The sequence below is a fragment of the Mobula hypostoma genome, chromosome 25 (genome assembly GCF_963921235.1).
Source record: "Mobula hypostoma chromosome 25, sMobHyp1.1, whole genome shotgun sequence".
Taxonomy (NCBI): Eukaryota; Metazoa; Chordata; class Chondrichthyes; order Myliobatiformes; family Myliobatidae; genus Mobula; species Mobula hypostoma.
In genome coordinates this window covers 22825809-22846761 of record NC_086121.1, presented here as the reverse complement: position 1 = coordinate 22846761, position 20953 = coordinate 22825809, and the positions used below count along the sequence as shown (strand labels likewise).

Here is a 20953-nt window from a genome sequence, read left to right as displayed (position 1 = left end):
TCTGGTTTAGAAGGCTGCCGTTTACTCCTGTTGTCTGCACGGTGTGTGGGTGTGGGGCATTTCCCCCTTTCTCAGCACAGTGGTTAGGATCTTTGTTTTTTTAAAAACTGGGTTATCTGGGGTTCTTACTTTGGAGTCTGTCTGTAAGCAAACAAATCTCAAGGTGTATAATTTATATATTCTTTGATAATAAATGTATTTTCAATCTTGAATGTTTTACTCCTGGGATCATTCTCATAAACCTTCTCTGGACCCTTTCCGCTGCCAGCATATCTTTCTTTAGATATGGAGTGCAAAACCGTTTACAATACTCCAGAAGTGGTCTGACCAATGCCTTATAAAGTTTCAACATTATATCCTTGCTTTCATATTCTGGAAATGAATGCTATCATTGCATTTGCCTTCCTTACCACCAACTGAACTTGCAAGTTAACCTTTAGGGAATCCTACACTAGGACTCCCAAATCCCTTTGCACCTCCGATTTCTGAAGAGACACATTCAACGGTTTAGGAACAGCTTCTTTCCCTCTGCCATCAGATTTCTGAATGGACAGTGAACCAATCCATGAACATATCTCAATATTTTTGCACTACTTATTTATTTTAATCATTTTAAAAACACATTCATTATTGTAATTTACAGTATTTTTAATGCCACATATCACCAAATTTCATGATATGTGTCAGTAATATTAAACCCAATTCTAATAATGAAATAAAACAAACTATTCCAGTCAGGCGTTGCCTTCAAAGTTCTGCTATCTTCATTCCCCGAGAAGATGATAGCAAAATCTGCCAACAATTTAGAGATCTTCAATCATGCTCATCTGAAGAGCCAATAATTTTGGATTACTTGGGAGAACAGATTGCAGTTTTGACAGAGGTTTCCTGTCTCAGCTCAATATGCTCTGTAATCTGCCCTCCTTCTGTTAAGACTGGTGGGCACTTATTTCAAAATACATTAATGCCAATGCACTGGTATTTTTAGATCCAAGCCATTAATTTTCCATTAACCTATGTCAGCAGTAAATATACATAAAATAGTGTTAATAATAAGGCACAGGTGGGAAGAATTAATCCAAAATGGCACGTGAGCAAGAATCCAGTGCGACATTCAACTCTGTTAAGGCAGAGAGTAGTCAGGAACTAACACTGCAGGGAGCAAATGTAACTGTGCATTTTTCAGATTGAACTAAATGAAACTGTTTCCATGATAAATCATTGACAGGGGAGAAACAGCCATGTCCTGATGCTGAAAAAAAAATCTGTTAGAGAGACAGAGAGACTAATTATTATGCACATGAACTTTATTTACTCTTCTTGATCGCACAATGGCAAACTAAATATTCTATAAAAATATTCAAGGGTATTTAATGTATTGAGCATTCAAGTAAGACAAGAATTAAGTAAAAGCCATACCTGCCAGGCAACTCCCAGCTTGGAGATCTCTCTACCCGACATCCCCTCAGTAAGCAACGCAATTTCGGAGCATTTCTTGCCATAGTCAAACTGGGCCACTTTCAGGCGCCTGTGAAGTAGAGTCAGAATGTGACTGGGTGCTGTGAATAACAGAATTAGGACATTTAGCCCATCATGTTTGCTCTACCATCTGATCATGGCTGATTTATTATCCCTCTCAACCCCAATTTTCCTGTCTTCTCCCTGTAGCGTTTGACACCCTTACAAATCTAGAACCTGTAAACCTCCACTCTAAATATACCCAATGACTTTGCCTTACTGTCGTCTGTGGCATTGAATTCCACAGATACACCAGCTTCAGGCTAAAAAAAAATCCTCATCTCTGTTCTAAATGGACGCTTTTTTACTGAGGTTGTGCCCTCTGGTCCTAGAATCGCCCCTATAGGAAACATGCTGTCCGTGCTCACTCTATCTCGGCCTTTCAATAGCCAATTGGCCATTTATATGTAGCCAATTTCTTCAAGTTTAACTTTCACCTGACATGTGCATTTTTGCTGTTTAACATTCAGCACTTGCTCATTCAAGCCTGGGGATTAATCTCATAAAATGAGACAGGGAGCTTTGAGAAATGGCATTCAGCTCTTATATCTGAACAGTTTTATGATATAGGTATATCCTATACAGAACAAGTGCCTGAACCTTTCTCGTACCCAGGACGTTCCAAAGGTGGTTCAACAAATTTTTGCACATTAATAAAATGAATAACTTGTTATTAGGAATGATGGCTAAGGATTATATAGTAGCCATAATACTAAACTGGAGTCAATTATAAAAGATGAAATTACAACACATCTGGATAGCAGTAACAGGATTGGTCCGAGTCAGCATGGACTTACAAAGGGGAAATTGTGCTTGACTAACCTTCTGGAATTTTTTGAGGATGTAACTATGAAAATGGACAAGGGGGAGCCAGTGGATGTAGTGTACCTGGACTTTCAGAAAGCCTTTGATAAAGTCCCACATAGGAGATTAGTGGGCAAAATTAGGGCACATGGTATTGGGGGCAGAGTACTGACATGGATTAAAAATTGGCTGGCTGACAGAAAACAAAGAGTAGCGATTAATGGGTCTCTTTCGGAATGGCAGGCGGTGACCAGTGGGGTACCGCAGGGTTGGGGTTCAGTGCTGGGACCGCTGCTGTTTACAATATATATTAATGATTTAGATGAGGAAATTAAAGGTAACATTAGCAAATTTGCTGATGACACAAAGCTGGGAGGCAGTGTGAAATATGAGGAGGATGTTATGAGAATGCAGTGTGACTTGGACAGGCTGGGTGAGTGGGCAGATGCAGTTTAATGTGGATAAATGTGAGGTTACCACTTTGGTGGTAAGAACGGGAAGGCAGATTATTATCTAAATGGAGTCAAATTAGCAAAAGGGGAAGCACAACGAGATCTAGGTGTTCTTGTACATCAGTCACTGAAAGCAAGCCTGCAAGTACAGCAGGCGGTGAAGAAAGCTAATGGCATGCTGGCCTTCATAACAAGGGGAATTGAGTATAAGAGCAAAGAGGTCCTTCTGCAGCTGTACGGGGCCCTGGTGAGACCACACCTAGAGTACTGTGCGCAGTTTTGGTCTCCAAATTTGAGGAAGGACATTCTTGCTATTGAGGGAGTGCAGCGTAGGTTCACAAGGTTAATTCCTGGGATGGTGGGACTGTCATATGTCAAAAGATTAGAGCGACTGGGCTTGTATACTCTGGAATTTAGAAGGCTGAGAGGGGATCTTATTGAAACACATAAGATTATTAAGGGATTGGACACACTGCAGGCAGGAAGCATGTTCCCGCTGATGGGTGAGTCCAGAACCAGAGGCCACAGTTTAAGAATTAGGGGTAGGCCATTTAGAACGGAGTTGAGGAAAAACTTTTTCACCCAGAGAGTGGTGGATATATGAAATGCTCTGCCCCAGAAGGCTGCGGAGGCCAAGTCTCTGGATGCTTTCAAAAAAGAGATGGATAGAGCTCTTAAAGATAGTGGAATCAAAGGTTATGGGGATAAGGCAGGAACTGGATACTGATTGTGGATGATCAGCCATGATCACAGGGAATGGCGGTGCTGGCTCGAAGGGCTGAATGGCCTACTCCTGCACCTATTGTCTATTGTCTAAACCAAACTCTTCTCGCTGTAGCATCTATCTACCTGAATGGACAGATTTTGTTTGTTTTATCCGAGAGTCAAAACAATTGACAATGCAGTACACTGCACAGATTGTGCTTAAATCACAAAGCAGGTCTTGGCTGGGTTGAGTGGTTTTAAAGACTATGATTGCAGCTTTCATAATGGGGTAGAGTTTCTTTATACCAGCTATAACCATGAAATGCTGGAAGAGCATTTCACACACAGAGATAACCTGATCTTAACTGCCCACTTGAGAAGTCACAAATTATCCACATGCTGATCATTAGGTTTGCTCTTGCTACAAAGCTTCTGCCATTCAAAATCCAGCTGCCTACATCGTACCTTACCAAAATCCTTCCAACGGCCACCCATGCCTGCAGCTACACTGGCTACTGATTAAGCAAAACAGTGGATTTTAAAATTCTCATTCTTTTCACCCACATCAGTCTTTATCCCCCACCTACAGTACTGTGCAAACAGATTAGGCACATTTATATAGCTCGGGTGCCTAAGACATCCTTTGCTCCCACCAGATTTTGAACTCTCCACTCCACTTTGACAAATACAGTACTGTGCACCCTAGCTGGATACAGTATATGCACCCAAGATTTTCGCACAGTACTGCACACCATCTCATATTCATCTCCTTTCCTCACTAATTCTAGTTTATACTGACACTCAGTGGCTACTTTGTTAGGTACCTCCTGCACACCACTGTTGTAAAGTGTGATTATTTGAGACACTGTCACCTTCCTGTTAGCTTGAACCAGTCTGACCATTCTCCTCTGACCTCTCTCATTAACAAGCCATTTTTGCCCACAGAACTGCCACTCCTGAGGTGCTTTCTTGTGTTTCTTGCACCATTCTCTCTAAACTATAGAGACTGTTGTGTGTGGAAAATCTCAGGAGATCAGCAGTTTCTGAGATACTCAAACCACCCCATCTGGCACCAACAAGCATTCCATGGTCAAAGTCACTTAGATCACATTTCTTCCCCATTCTGATGTTCTGAACAACAAAGGAATCTGTTGATCATGTCTGCATGCCTTTATGAATTGAGTTGCTCCCACATGATTGGCTGATTAGATATTTGCATTAATGAGGTGTACAGGTATAGCTAATAAAGTAGCCACTGGATGAATATAGTCCTGAAGGGGTTAAGTGACTAACTCACAGAACTGAGGGCACTTGCTCTATCACTGGCAGACACGTATTTACCCACCAATGCCCAAACTCTGAAATTCCCTTCCTCAATTAAAACCTGCAGTCCCACTCAATCCTTTGACCAACTGGTCCAAGTGTCTGTGTTTTGGTTGGGTACCATTATTTTGTTAGTCACTCCTCCTTTGAAGCACCTGGAGATATTTTTGCTACTTTAAAAGCATTTATAAATTAGAATTGCTATTGTTATAGTTGGCTACTCATAGAACCAATCAAAATTTAGTTATATGGAAGCTCATTGCCCTTTTCAGGATTCAGGATTGTGTAAAGTCATTTCCTGAATACAAGTGTAAAGGAGAACAAAATAATTGTTACTCAGGATCCGATACAACGCAAAAAAAATTAAGAACATCATAATAATAGTACTTAAAATAGCTTATGCACACAGATTGATTTAATGCCCATAAAGTGACACTTGGCACAGGATGTCTGTACGCAAGGTGACCCTGACAGGAAACAATAAAGTACTGGTGGTGGGGGGTGTGAAGGGGTGGGTTAGTGAGTGGGTGGAGGCGTTGATCAGCCTTACTGCTTGAGGGAAGTAACTGCTTTTGTTTTGAGTCTGGTGGTCCTGGCGTGAATGCCATGTATGGGCGTGGGACAAACAGTCCATGAGCAGGGTGGGAAGGGGGGAGGGGGAGCATCTTTCATGATGTTACTGGCGCTTTGGTGATGGGATTTCAGCTTTCAGTAGGAACGAACAAACAAGTGTATAACAAAAGTTATGAACTTCACCCTGATGCTCGACTCCTTGACACCTTTCAATGGAAAGATCAGATCCTTCACTTTCCTTCACCATAAGTGAACAATTCAGGAGAACAATATAGGGAAAAGGGACATTAAGGAATTACGTGTGTAAATGAAATGATATTTCAATAGTTCTACTCATAACTTTTATCTGTTCAACAGATTAGCCAGAGGGTGGTGAATCTTTGGAATTTGCTGCCACAGGCAGCTGTGGAGGCCAAGTCTTTACGTATATTTAAGGCAGAGGTTGTTAGGTTCTTGATTGGTCAGGGTGTGAAGGGATATTATGGGGGATGGGGAGGAAGGAAGGAGATTGGGGCTGAGAGGAAAATTGGATCAGCCATGATGAAATGGTGGAGCATACTCGATGGATCAAATGGCCTAATTCTGCTCCTATATCTATGGTCTTATTACAAAAGACCGGCTCATATTTAGGGCAAGTCAGTCTGGAGCAGTAAATCATAGGCCCTCCAGTTTCTGGTAACCACAACACAAATTCAAGTAACACACGTTGAGACTTTATCTCTCAAGGAAGGTAGGCTAAAATGGGGCCGGGAAGCAGGAAGAGAAATCGGAAAAGCAAACATAATAAAAAGAAATAGGAGCATCACAGCAAGTCCTCATTGTGGTCCTCCAAACGTAATTTCCTGAGCAAGTTAGGGCACGTACTGTTTTCCTTCTGTGGCAGGTTTCAGGACATATTTGTCAAAGTATAACCGGACCAGCCGCTCCCTCTCCTCCAACCCTGGTAGGCCGAAGTTAACAATTTCATCAATACGATCATTGATCGCCCAGTCAAACTGCTCTGGTTGATTGCTTGCCAACACCAGCATAAACCTGTTAGGAAAAGCAGATGAGATATTAATAGGTACAAAGTCCAGAGGACTAGAATATAAAAACAAGGATGTAATGCTCAGGCTTTAAAGGCATTGGTCAGACAACATTTGGAGTTATGGGCTCCATATCTAAGGAAAGATGTGGTGACACAAGCGAAGACCCAGAGGAAGTTTACGGGAATGATACCAGGAATAAAAATGTTAACATATGAGGAGCACGTGATGGTTCTGGGCCTCTGCTCACTGCAGCCCAGAAGAATGACGGGGAATCTCACTGAACCCTACTGAAGACTGAAAGACCTACAGAGGGAGAGATGTTCCCAATGGAAGGGGAGTCTAGGTAGGACCAGAGGGCACAGCCTCAGAATAGAAGAGTGTCCTTCTAGAACACAGATGAGGAAGAATTTTTTTTGAGCCAAATGCTGGTGAATCTAGGGAATTTCTTGCACAGGTAGCTGTGGAGGCAAAGTCACTGGCTATATTTAGACCGGAAGTTGACAGGCTCGTGATTAGTAAGGGCGTCAAAAGTGACAGGGTGAAAGCAGGAGAACAGGGTTGAGAGGGAAAATAAATCAGCCAGGGCCAAATGGCAGTGCAGAAATGGCCAAATTCTGCACCTATGTCTTACGGTATTAGATATTGTTCAAACAAAAATCCATAAAGGTAGGTTAGTGCACTACTGTGCAATTGATTGCAATGTTTCAAAGCATTTACTGTGCTTTTCACTTTTATTTTGAAGCGAAACAATTATCCCTGGTGAGGCTGCAAATTCATCTTTCATCCGACCCTTCTCTATACCAGTTACAATAAAATAAACACAACAACGCAGTCACACTACAGCACTCATGAGAAAATACACCGAATGAACTTTGTTAATATTTTAAAGAAACACGGAAGATTTACAGACAGGAATTTTGCAAGCAGCGTTAGGACTGGACCAGGAAACTGAAAATGGATGAGATCATTGCCATGGATTTTAGATATGTTGTAGTCCCCAATGAACTGAATTTAAGTATTAATCCAGTTCTCAGCATTTTTAGAAACTACATTATCACTGACAGCTTATGAAGTATAATGGGGGTTAGGCAGAATTCACATAACGCCTGTATTAAATGGAGGGGAAAAGCGAAGTTAAGATGGCGCTAAACAGCGACTCCTTTGCTTGCATCTTCAGAAACAGCTCTATTTCTATCTTTGATATCTCTTTTTATCCCCTTTTCAAGGTTCCTTTGAAGACCCTAACCTGGAGTTACACTCTTACTTCAGTTCTTTGCGGGAATGGGACCCGTTCTCAGGGTCTCACAACCGGATGCTTTTTGATATCCCATGGACACAGCCTAGAAGAGTAGCACACCTTTAGGATTCCAGATTTTCGTGGCTCTGGAGATGGGCTGATTCTAGGCTGGTGCCCCTGACTGAGGCGTTGCAGGAGAACACGGAACATCGGGAGCAGCTGGTTAGCTGCCGTGGGTTGTGTGTCCATAGATCTACACCTTTTCGGGGCAGGAAACGATGCAACAGACTGAAACATCGTAAATCAGGCAGTTGTTTGTTATGTCTCCCCTCTCGCTGTGAAACGGGGATGCCATTTTTTCCCTTATTAGGGAGAGAGAGAGCCTGTGGTATGTTGAACTGCTGGGTGAATGAGTAGTCTGGGGTACTGTAAGTCTGTGTCTTTATTGATGCTTTGCTGCACGCTTGAGTGCTCGGTGGAGGATGCTGATGCTTATTTTGTGCGTGGGAGGGGCTCTGGGGTTCTAACGTTTAACTGTCATTCATTCTTTGGGGCACTCCTCCGTTTTCGTGGATGTTTGCCAAAAAAAAAAAAAAAGAATTTCAGGATGTATATCGTATACATTTCTCTGACATTAAATGTACCTATTGAAATACTCAATGGAATTAAAAATAATGTTTTGCAAAATTTGTGTTTTGTTTAGAGTCCACAATTTGGGATATAAAAATGCTGGTAAAGTATTAGTCTGTCACTCACAGTGGGGGAGATTTGATGGTACATACAGTGCGGAAGCCTTAGGCACATATACATTATATAGCTAGGGTGCCCAAGACTTTTGCACAAAACTATAATAATCTTATGTATTGCATTGTACTGCTGCCAAAAAAGAAAAATTTCCTGACATATATGAGTGATGACAAACCTGATTCTGATATGGGTCTCTATTGTGGACTGAGAGTGGGAAGGGTCAGGGGAAAATCATGCTTGGAGAAAGGGGGAAGAGAGAGGGGAGGGAGCGAGAAGCACCAAAGAGACATTCTGTAACGATCAATAAGTCAACTGATTAGAATCAAATGATCTTGCCTGGTGTCTCAGGGCTGGGCGTGTCTGCACCCACACCACCCCCACCCTGGGTCTCCTTCTCTGCCACCTGTCTCGCACCTCTCCCACAGCCTAGGACTTTTGCATAGTACTAATAATACAACAATAATAGAAATATTTTCTCTGAAGACTGGCACTAATGGAAAGAATTATAGCACGGACTCCTGGCAAGTGGGCCATTTTGTTCTGAGATGTTATTAAATAGGAATCTTTTCAGTTAAGTGGCTATTAATAGCTGCAGCTGATTGGCAAGATGAAGAATAATATTCAGTGATGGAAAATCAGAGTGATACGGCACGCAAGAGGTCTTTAAAGCTTAATAACAAAATGCATCCAACTGTAAAATTTTACAGAATAATCATTACAAAATAATTGCTTAGCACAGCATCTTTTATGAGGAATTTTGTTCCTCCCCGTGAGTAACGTTGCTTGCTGGGCCGCTGATTCCAAAAGCACAGACCACACTTCAGTGTCTCATAGTTAAAGCAACTTCTACATGAAGCCCACACAGAAGGGGTAGAGGGTGGTGTGAGTGGAGAAAGGTAAATGATGCTGACACAACTAGAGCTTCTTAAAAAGGAAGTCAAAATGTATGGTGATATTGGTAAACAGAGAAATTTCATTTAACATTAATAAGTGTTTTTTTAAAAGAAACTGCACGTTGTTTCACAATCAACAGAAAATGCCCATCAATGGCATTTAAGACGTGAACACTAAATGGCTGCCTGTACACAACTAATTACTGTGAGCTGTAAGTACCGAACACATGCAGTTTATGAGTGGCTTGGAAAGCCTTACAAAAGTAAGGAATTATCAGCTGTCGCAGAGTTCACATAAACAGCGTACACCATAGAACAGAATAAAGCTAAGAACATTAGAGATTCTGTAGATGCTGGAAGTCTTGAGCAGCACACAAACACAAAGTGCTGAATGAACTCAGCAAGTCAGACAACATCAGTGGAGGGGAATAAACAGTTAACGTTCAGGCCGAGACCCTTTCTGAGGAAATAATGTGGATTCTTAAGCTTATGTATTTAGTATGGTGGAGGAAGGAAATGGGGTACAGCCTTCTGCATTGTAGTGGTTCAAGATAGCAATGGATATTTAAAATTATCAGTGCTTTGCTGTTCAGTGTGATTGCCGATTGTGTCGCCTCTGATCTGGCCCGACATTTACGTGCCAAGCCGCACCTAATTAATTAGCTTGTTTATTTCGGCTTTTTTCTTAAAGGTGTACTGGGTGCGTTCCAGCCACTGCTGAACCCCTGCATTCTTCGCGCCCCGGAGGTTTGGGACCACTGTTATAATTGACTTATCACTATATTCATGTGAGGAAAATATGTGCTGTGTGTTTAATATTAAATTCGTTAAAGCCCTTTGTTTAATATTAAATTCGATAAAGCCCTTTAGAAACGAAATTGAGTGTACTAGCCGCTTATAAGTGACTTATCACCTATATTCCCCTCGTGATTAACACCCCCACCCCCCCAGGGTCGGCTGGTCCGCAAGAATATTGTCAATATTAAACCGGTCTGCGGTGCAAAAAAGTTGGGGACCCCTGACCTACACTGTGCAGGGAGGAGGTGCGGCACGAACATCTCGGAAATTCAAAGTTGAATTGATTGAAAATTGAGATCTCAATTGATTGAGATTAACAGCACAAATAAGATATAGACAATTGGAGCCAGAATCTTCAGGAGTTAGGAACTCTTTTTAACAAAAACTGTCCTGAAAAAAGCAACTGGTGCAGTGCTGAGGGCCAGAATGCACTTCACCAGAATTGTCAGCGAAAGCCTGGACGCATTGAAATGTTGTCCACAAAATGCAATTTAGGTGAAGTGGACTGCTATTTAAAATCACCTGTTTAACACAGACATTAAAAGCTAAGGGGCTAAAATAGATTTGGATGTTTATTTCCTCCCCCAGTGAACAGGAGGAAGGCCTTACACCACATGCTTATCAAAACAGAATTTAAACCCAATCTCGAAAAACGCACAAAAAAATGGCTGTTGATTTTGTGTGAAAAGCCAGTTTAATTGCACTCAGTTTTGAGTGGTCAAGGGCATCACCTTCAGCTTCTGCCCTAAATGCTCATCGGATAGTAAGTGGGCTTTTTCTTGTCTGTGTGGCACAGCTCCATAATGGGTAAAGATGCTGACTCACTAGGGGGAACAGCTTTACAAGTACTTAATACATCCGATCTTAGTCAAGGAGAAAATCTCCAAAGGAAGTCAATACTCCAAGCTGCCCAGGGAATCGATTTGGCAGAACAGATGTGGCCTGCAAAGAAGTATAACTCTGCAGTAGAGAAGAGAAGCAATAAAATCCTCTGCTTTTAACATGTAACTCACTGTAAAACAATTACTGCTCAAATACTTTGTTTAAATAAATAACCTGGCGTTATGATATTTCAAACAACCTTTTAAACTGTTGTTAGCTTCTGCAAAGATGCAAGTTCAGGATTAACACAGCTGCAGACCTTTGGGTATTTCTGAATCAACAAGCTTCAAGGCTGTTATCGTGCTCATTATGAATACTTTACAGGATATTTAATATTTTATTTACGTGGAGATAGAAAGTGGATCAGGCCCCTCAGACGTAGAGCCATGCTGCTCAGCAACCCCCCAGTTTTAAACCTAGCCTAATCACAGGACAATTTACAAGGACCAATTAACCTACTAAGTGGAGGAATCCTGTAAGAATTCTTCTGCTCTTACGAGAAGAACGTACAAGCTTTCTTCCAGAGGACGCTGGAACTGAACTCTGACACCCCGAGCTGTAACAGCACTGTGCGGTGGCACCCCGTCATTATCCAGCCAGTGAAGGAAAGGCTATTGGTTGTGAAGGAGAAGAGGGTCATACATGAGCCCAAGACAAAGGTTCAGGTGATCCTCAATTCTTTTGTGCATTTTTAAGTCATTTTGCCCTCCTCTTTGTTATACCCTGAAGCAAAGGGTGACATCTCTTCTGGAAAACCCCTCAGCTGTGCTCGATAATGGGGAATTAACTTCTCACCCCAACTCCAAGCCTTGTTGAATAGGCTCTTGCATTAGGGTCCAGATGATTTAAAAAAAATTTTTTTCCTCCTACTTTTAGCTTTCTTCATGCTTCCTATGTTTGTATAATCACCAGTTTGTCTGTAAACTGGTAGTGCATTTGGTTCTATATTTTTGCAACCATGGTCCACCTCCCCTACACCTCCTCCCACACAACCTGAACAGTCCTTCTAGGTGAGGCAGAACTTCACACAGAGTTCTTTATTGCATCTTGTGCTCCTGGTGAACTCAGCATGTGCTGCCTGACCTGCTGAGTTCCTCCAGAAGTTTGTGTGTTGCTCTCCTGTAGTTTCTTTGCCTGCCAGGCTGAAGAGACACCAGGCAGCTAACCAATGGGAAAAGCAGCAGCAGTTTCGAAACTAACCAATCACAACAGAGAATAAGCCACGTCTCCTACAGGACAAGCACCCTAAATATTGCAAAACATCCTGGAGGTGTCGCATTGGAAAGTTACAAAAACTTGTTTCCAAACATAATATTTATTGTGCTTAATGAAATAAAAGCAAACGTGGGCATTCCAAAGCCTCTGGGTTTAAGCAGCATCTTACAAAAGTAAAGAGGAGGGGCAATGAAGATGTTTAGGTGAGGAAATTATAGAATCAAGTCTTGGGGAGCTGATGAATCCCAATGGCTCAATCAACTTAAGATTTCAATTATAATTGTCACTGAAACATCCATCTAGCCTTGAAATATAAATTCACGCGGATTCTATTTATCAAGAACATTAAAACATTTCAGCTTTTATATAAAAGGACTTTTTATTATTGAAGTTCTTCCCTTAATCTCCTGTATACATGCCAATCTTCCTGCACAACAGTGTAAATCTATTTTCTTTGAAATTTTCTACTTTGCTGCCTGAATCATCTTTCCATCTGATTTAGGAAATTTGAGGAAGACACTAAGATATTTGCAAATGGTTTTCCACCACAATTTACAATTAAAATTGTAGGTTATTGACCAATTGCCAGTCAGAGTCTTCACTATTATTCCTCGTTACAGTAGTGTAGTGACTAGTTAAACGCTTTACAGTGCCAGTGATTGGGGTTCGATTCCAACCACTGTCTACATGGAGTTGGTACGTTCCACCTGTGACCACAAGGGTGCTCCAGTCTCCTCCCACATTCCAAAGACACCAATTATTTCCGGTTAATAAGTTGTGGACACGCTACGCCGGCACTGGAAGTGCGGTGTCACTTGTGGGCTGCCCCCAGCAAATCAACAGATTGTGTTGGCTGTTTATGCAAACAACACATTTCATTTTTCCCTCCTCCTCTCTCTTCTCCACACTGGCCTCTTACCTGCCTATCACTTCCCTTTAGGACCCCTCCTATTTCCCTTTCTCCTATGGTCCACTCTCCACTCCTATCAAATTCCTTTTTCTCCAGTCCTTCAGCCTTCACCTGTCACCTTCTAGCCATCTGCCACTCCCCCTCCTTTTTATTCTAGCATCCTCTCACTTCCTTTCCAGCCCTGAAGAAGGGTCTCAGCCTGAAACATTGACTATTCGTTCATTTCCACAGATGCCGCCTGACCTGCTGAGCTCCTCCAGCATTTTGTGTGTGTTGCTCTGGATTTCCAGCATCTGCAGAATTTCTTGTGTGTATGAGAACGTGTCGACGTACATGTGACAAATAAAGCTTATCTTTAATCTTTATCTCATCATGAGCAGTGATGAGCGAAAATATCTACCCCATCTCTGCTTTGCTCATACGACTAGGGAAAATTCTCTTCTCCTCCAGTGTGGACACCCGCTCAGCGTTTGCAGCTCAGTGGAGTTTAGAAATCAGTAGTAACTATACCTGCTGCAATATGCACTACAATAGAGTGACATAATTCACATCTGCACTTGAATGCTATAGAGGACAATCTGCACCAGGAGAATTAATGAACTGGTGCTTTCGCAAAAGCACCAGAACTGCAGAAACACAGAAGGAAGAGGGGAAAAAAACGCAACAGATTGAGCCCACACCTTAACCCTGCCATTTAACACCTCAGAGACAAGTAGCATCACCATCACTTTGCTATACGTCAGTAAAAATATATGGAGATATAGAACTTCACCTCAAATACAGTGGATTCTGCTGAATTGGGACACATTGGGACCAGTACTTTTTGGCCCAATTAAGCAGCAGTCCCCTCCAACTGAGGTTTCATGAAAATAGCTTAAAAGTATAAAAAACACAAACTATTGTTTAACTGGGTAACAATTTATGTATTTAAATGAAAAACAAATTATAATACTATCAATGCCTCTACAGAATTCACGTGCCGTGTTCTTTTGATTGACTGTAAATAACAAAATCAGTGCAGACACCTCATGCAGATAATGGACTAATCTTCACTTTTATTATAACATTTAATATCATTGTCCTAGTGAATGGTCTCGGCCCAAAACCTCATTTATTCTTTTCCATAGATGCTGCTTGGCCTGCTGAGTGTGTGTGTGTGTGTGTGTGTTTCTGTGTGTGTGTGTGTGTGTGTGTGTGTGTGTGTGTGTTTCTGTGTGTGTGTGTGTGTTTCTGTGTGTGTGTGTGTGTGTGTGTGTGTGTTTCTGTGTGTGTGTGTGTGTTTTTGTGTGTGTATGTTGCTGCAGATGATTGTTGATACCTTTGTGGTTCCTAACTTGAAGCAGTGAAATAATTTCATGCTGCTTCTGGCATTTCCAAGGCTGATTGCTTGAAGCCACAGTGAACAAAATACGTCCAAATTGTCTTGCTGCATATTTCTCCCCAACTATCAGTTACAGAAATCACTACATTTTGAACCCATTAGAAGCCGCCCCATGGCACAGTGGCATCAGTCCTGGACTTTGAGGTGAATGGTCCCGAGTTCAAATCCGGCTCGTCTCAAGCTGGGCAGCAACAGTATTTACGCAGAAGAATGGCCTGGCAATCTAATTCCTTATCTTGCCACGAAAAGCCTATGGACAACCACACTAGGGTCGGCACTAGTAGATGACAACCTGACAGCACTCAACAAGCAACTGATGCTATTTAAAAGTTGATCGGTGCTGTGCACACGACTGATGTTAGTCAGAAACTGTTCGGTAAAAGCCTCCTGCCCCATTTAAGCAGCAGAGTGCCTCAAATAAACAAAGGGAATCCTGGCTATTTTCTTATTTTTGTTTTTTTTTTAAACAAAACAATTTGTCCCAAATAAGCAGCAGTCCCAATTAACTGACGGCCCAATTGCCCAGAATCCACTGTACATCGAAATAGAATTTCATTCATTAAATATGCACACCTGGAGCATCATGCTGGGGCTAAGGTCAATGAAAATATTCTTTGAAGTTACCTTTGAGCTCAACAAAAAACAAAGCACTATCATTTCTTTATTTCGTGCTCTCAAAAATTCCATCACAATCACAACTCACCTTGAGTAAAGCCATCGGGCTGCATCAAATTTACACAAATCAATCAAGCTGCATTTTTAAAACACCAGACTTCCAAACATCAACCAAGAAGTGAAACTACATTTCCAGCTGAAACCACGACTGCCACTTATATGGTTCAGTTGCTTTATGTTGAACTGTAAATGGCTTCTTACTTTAGACAGTGATTTAGCCTTCGGCTATTTTAAAAAGCGAGCTTGCATGTCAATCAATAATCCGAAGGCATGACAGAGGTTAGCTGGAGACAGCTGATAAGGCTTCTATCTGATAAGTAGATTAGCATTCAAGACCTTATACAATAAGCATAGAACCACTTGGTCAGGAAACTGATTTATTTACCTCTGTAGTGCAATTATATTCACTGTGAATGGCAGAAATAGGATGCCACATTAGATGTTTAAAGAGCAAAAGTATAACAAGGACTGCACTGCACTAGATGGTCAACATGTTACAAGTGGACTCTCATAGGCCTAAAATACTGCCTTGCCTAGTTTGATTGTATTAAGAAGTGTATATTAAAAATAAACATTAATGCTGTGCCTTTAGGATAAACGAGCAATACTCTGCCCAAGCCTGCAGTAATTTCTCTTGATCATAGATTAAGACAAAAGGTTTAGTTGATCCAGTTTGTGATTAGGGATAAATCTTAGAACAAAACTGAGTTACCTCTGCTACCCAAGTAATCATAATACTTTAAAAGGAGACATTTTGGTATTTTAGGGAGGAGAGCTGCACCCACATTCACATCAAATAAAAAACATATTTCTGAGGATCTCACCTGGTCCCTGAACTCCTCCATTCTGATCAAAAAGGCACAACAGCGCCTCTATTTCCTGCGGAGCATCAAGAAAGCTCACCTCTGTCCCAGGATACTGACGGACTTTTACCGCTGTACCATTGAGAACATACTCACCAACAGCATTGGTGAGTATGTATTGGACCGCAAAGCACTCCAGCATGTGGTGAAAACTGCCCAGCGGATTATCGGCACCCAATTGCCTACCACTGAGAACATCTACCATAAACCCAGGCAGTGCGAAAAGCATTATCAAGGATGCATCTCATCCCAACCATGGACTTTTTACTCCCCTCCCATCCGGTAGGCACTACAAGAGCCTCCGCTCCCACGCCAGCAGGCACAGGAAGAGCTTCTTCCCTGAGGCTGTGACCCTGCTGAACCTCACATCACAGTGCTAAGCAGTATTGCACCCATATTGTACTGTCTCAGTACTTTTATATTTGTGTCCTGTAGCACTTACTTTTTATTCACAGTTATTTTGTAAATAACACCATTCTTTGCATTTCTGGTCAGCTGCTAACTGCATTTCCTTGGTTTTGTATCTGCACTCGGCACAATGACAATAAAGTTAAATCTAATCTAATCTAAAGACATTGAAAAGCACTTCAAAGTGTCTCATCAGATTATCACACATCGTCTCAAGCCTCAAAAGTATCAGGAGAGAGGAAAAAAACATACTGGTCACATTTAGAGACAATTGAATTCCTCACTGGCTCCTTCAACTGATACAGAAACATTCCAGCAGATCCTTACAAACCAAGATCATTACTGGATATTTCAAACTACTTTCAATTTAAATTCCTTAAAAGCAATTGAGTGAAAATCATAATCTCACCTCATAGTATCAAGTTATTTCTTATTCTATATCTGGTATCTTTGATAGCCCCAACCTCCAAAAGTGTCTCTAGCCTCTAACTAGACAAAATTTACATTGTTCTTCTTCCTGGGTCATTCAAGGTATTTACCATTCTCTGAAAGTTACACCTAAAATCTTTTCTTTATAATTGTAAGGACTCAAATATGAATGCACACAATTTAACCTAGGATTCAGATGACCTATTCTGCACAATGGGATTGAGTACATCGATATAATGCATTATTGTTCTTCTGCCTTCAGGCAAACGTTACAGGAGCATCAAAACCAAAACCACAAGGCTACTAAACCAGCTTCCTCCCACAGGCAGGCAGACTGCTAAATAGCTGCTCTACCTGACTCTGCTTTGGACACTTTTAACTTGCACTGGACACTTATAACTGACTTTAACTGACATGTGGCTGTTGTGTTTTACTATTTATTGTTATGTTTATTATTTAGTGTTGCGTTTGTTATGTTATGATTGCACTGCTCCTGGGAAACGCTGTCTCATTCTGCCCTGCAGAGCTGATGTACAGTTAGAATGACATTAACGTTTTTTTGAATCTTGAATCTTTGAATTATTATTGAACTGATAACTTAAAGGTCTGAAATAGTAATCCATACAAAGAATTCAAATTGTACACCTATAATTTAAGAATCTGAGTATATTTTGGAGAAAACAAAATACCGACAACGGTAAAACTAATGCTGATGACGATACCGAGCTGACTTAAAAACCGAACTAATTTGTACATCCTTCAGGCAAGGAAAGATACCATCATTGCTTGCTGATGTACAGCAACTCTCGACTAATACAAGAGTGTTTTATTCTTAACTACCACTACAATTTATGAAGGGGTTAAACATTCTCAGGGGCAAGTACAAACAGGCAATAAATGGCAGTGTCCTGCACACTTTACAAGCAACGTCCAATTCAAAAACAGAACTGCCACAATTCTCTATATTCAAAGTTTAATAATAGGCGAGACACAGTAGGGGTATGGCACTGACAGGACATCAGTGATAGGGATTAGTGCAGAGTGAAAGTTGGCTTGGATGTGGTGCACTGAAGGGCCAGATTCTATACTGTTCAATTCCAATTAGTACATGCCTGGCAGCATCTCTAGGAAGAGGTGCAGTCGACATTTCAGGCCGAGACCCTTCATCAGGACTAACTGAAGGAAGAGCTAGTAAGAGATTTGAAAGTGGGAGGGGGAGGGGGAGATCCAAAATGATAGGAGAAGATATGAGGGGGAGGGATCCTGCCTGGCCTGCTGCGTTCACCAGCAACCTTGATGTGTGTTGCTTGAATTTCCAGCATCTGCAGAATTCCTCGTGTTTTTGTAGTACATGCCTCTATGGTTCAGGTAGTGCACCTGAAGACGTTGTGTTTTCTTTTAAACCCTGTTACCCCTGTATTTGCTGCAATATAGATGTTTCCCTAATTAAACCTCAGGGGTCTTTGCAATGTTGCCTCAGTATTCGTGAGTGAGGAAAATTACCTCAGTCTTAATCTTGTGAACCCCACTTTGGTGGTAGCACTTACGTTTTCCTCCTTCCAAATAATCTCATGAGGTTTATCAGAAATTCACAATTTAATCCTCGATACTGGATACTGCACCCTACAACTTTTTATATATTGGCATCCATTAGTCTCATGAGATCATGGATTTGCGCCTTAGAAGGTTTCCAGGGCGCAGGCCTGGGCAAGGTTGTATGGAAGACCAGCAGTTGCCCATGCTGCAAGTTTCCCCTCTCCACACCACCGATGTTTTCCAAGGGAAGGGCATTAGGACCCAGACAGCTTGGCACTGGTGTTGTCGCAGAGCAATGTGTGGCTAAGTGCCTTGCTCAAGGACACAACACGCTGCCTCAGCCGAGGCTCGAACTAGCGACCTTCAAATCACTAGACGAATGCTGTAACCATTTGGCCACGTGCCAACACAACTTATTGTATAAATAATTAAAAGGGGTTAAGCAAGCAGAGGCTTTCTAAAGAGTCCTTTTCTTTCTTTCAGATGTTATTTACCTACTGTATTCACAGCATCTCTGGATATTAAGATCAATACCTACTTGTTACTTTGCTCCCCAGTTCGGTACAGGAATGCATTTAAGGTTGCTCTCAGATCTTCACTGATTTTTTCCTAAAAAAAATAATCACAAGGTGAAGAGGAGTTTAGGAATGGAAACACCCTCCCAAACTCCTGACTCCAAACTAAATGACTTGTACCAGTGATGCAGAAACACTTATGACTCTGCATCCAAGGCTTAAGAGTGCTCAGTGCAGAGTGTGAAACGCAAAAGAGCTTCTAAGGCTTTAGATTGGATATGGTTGACTTCCATACAAAGGGAAAGAAACCACCCATTACAAATGGGAAATAATACATTTGGCAAAAAGATTATAGATCAATGAAGCATTTGGCATGACACAGAACCGACGTACACTAGTTGCCTAAAAACTAGATGGATAATTAAAAAGGTAATGCTGATCCCAACCACTGTGAGAGATAACGAGAGAATTGAAGATAGTGAAAAAGATCAACTCTAAATATGGGTTAAAAAGAGAAACAAAAACAGCAACAGTCAGCCCAAGGGCAGTAGCTGCTCTTGAACTTGGTGGTGTAAGACTTCAGACTCCTATTATGATATTTGGAGGGGGGGGGGCAGGTGGACGGGAGACTCTGATGTTCTGGAACATTAATTTTTCTCGTTTTCCAGTTTTCCTTCATAACCAATTGACGCTGTTGCTGAATTCCTCCTCACTAGAACCCTTTTGGAGTCACAGACTAAGCTGAGAAGCTGCACGCTTGCTGCCACATAAATTTCCCAAGCCTGAGATCATATGTGGGAAGACACTTCTCATTTGTACCCAGTGACTAAAAGGGGAGGTTAACTCAGCCAGTGCCCAACTTCCTGCATGATTGGTGAAGGCCTATCCTCACAATAAATCAACCAAGGCTCTCTATGGTGCCCAAAACCAGAAAAGAACAGGTTTAGGTTTATAAACACAAGAGATTCTGCAGATGCTGCAAAGCCGGAGTGACATACACAAAATGCTGGCGGGACACAGCATCTATGGAGAGAAACTTCCAGTAAGTTCTCCCTCTTCCATTTCCCATTCTCTTTTCCTCATCTGCCTATCATCTCCATCTGGTACCCCATGGTCCACTCTCCTTTCCAAACAAATCCCTTCTTCTTTAGCCCTCGACTTCTTTCACCTATCGCCACCCCCAGCTTCTCACGAATCCCCCCTCTCCCACCCCCTTACCTGGTCCCACCCATCACCTTCCAACTTGTACTCCTCCCACCGCCCCCCCCGCTTCTTATGCTGGCTCTTTGCCCTTCCTTTGCAGTCCTGATGGAGGGTCTCGGCCCGAAATGTCGACCCATTATTCCTCTCCATTGATGCTGCTTTCCCAGCATTTTGTGTATTTACTATGGAACAGGTTCAAAAATTAAACATTAAAAAAGTTACCATTGAAAGGCACCTCTCCACAATTCCTCACACTAATTATTCTTTTTCAAAAAAAACCCAAATGTGTATGCGGGCAATGTACTTACCGTTGCTCTCTTTCGAAGGAACGCATCCGCCTCATCCACAAACAGTAGAAGCCTGTGTACAGGCAAAATTCATTGTCATTCCACTGACTTTAGATTTGGATTTAAATTTTTCCACTGTACTAAAGCAATCCATTCCTCATATACAAGTGCCACGGAAGTCAAGAACAAGATTAAAACATTTCCAGAAAATGAGCTACTTGCAGTCGGCTTTCTGAGCACATGGATGCATATGGAATAAATTTAGGACTGGAATTGAAATGAATGTTTCCCCTGATTGATGCCTACATATAATGGATACGGGCTGTATCACATTTTCAAAAGTACGAGGCTACTGTTTTAAAGTTAAACTGGAATACAGAAAATTAAGTCTCAACACAGGGGCAATGCTGGTTATGTTTTTGGTGTTTAATTCAATTGGCAGTCAACCTGGAAACAAGTAGCAGGTAGAATAAATTATAGAAACCGGCAGTAATATTCATCTCTCAAATACAAGTACACCAAAATTCAAATGAAAAACTTTGAGTACTGTAATATTACTGCCAAGTATGAG

At 41.6% G+C, this 20953-nt stretch overlaps 1 protein-coding gene across 1 annotated transcript in view; it reads right to left on the bottom strand.

Moving 5' to 3' along the window:
- atad3 (ATPase family AAA domain containing 3) overlaps window positions 1–20953 on the bottom strand; it is a 73540-nt gene that overhangs the window by 9984 nt on the left and 42603 nt on the right. The window contains exons 12-15 of the mRNA XM_063033012.1: window positions 20404–20455; window positions 18916–18986; window positions 6240–6407; window positions 1420–1528 (exon numbers count right to left, since the gene is read on the bottom strand). Of these exons, the coding sequence (XP_062889082.1) occupies window positions 1420–1528; window positions 6240–6407; window positions 18916–18986; window positions 20404–20455 (400 nt within the window). The remainder of the gene's footprint in view (window positions 1–1419; window positions 1529–6239; window positions 6408–18915; window positions 18987–20403; window positions 20456–20953) is intronic.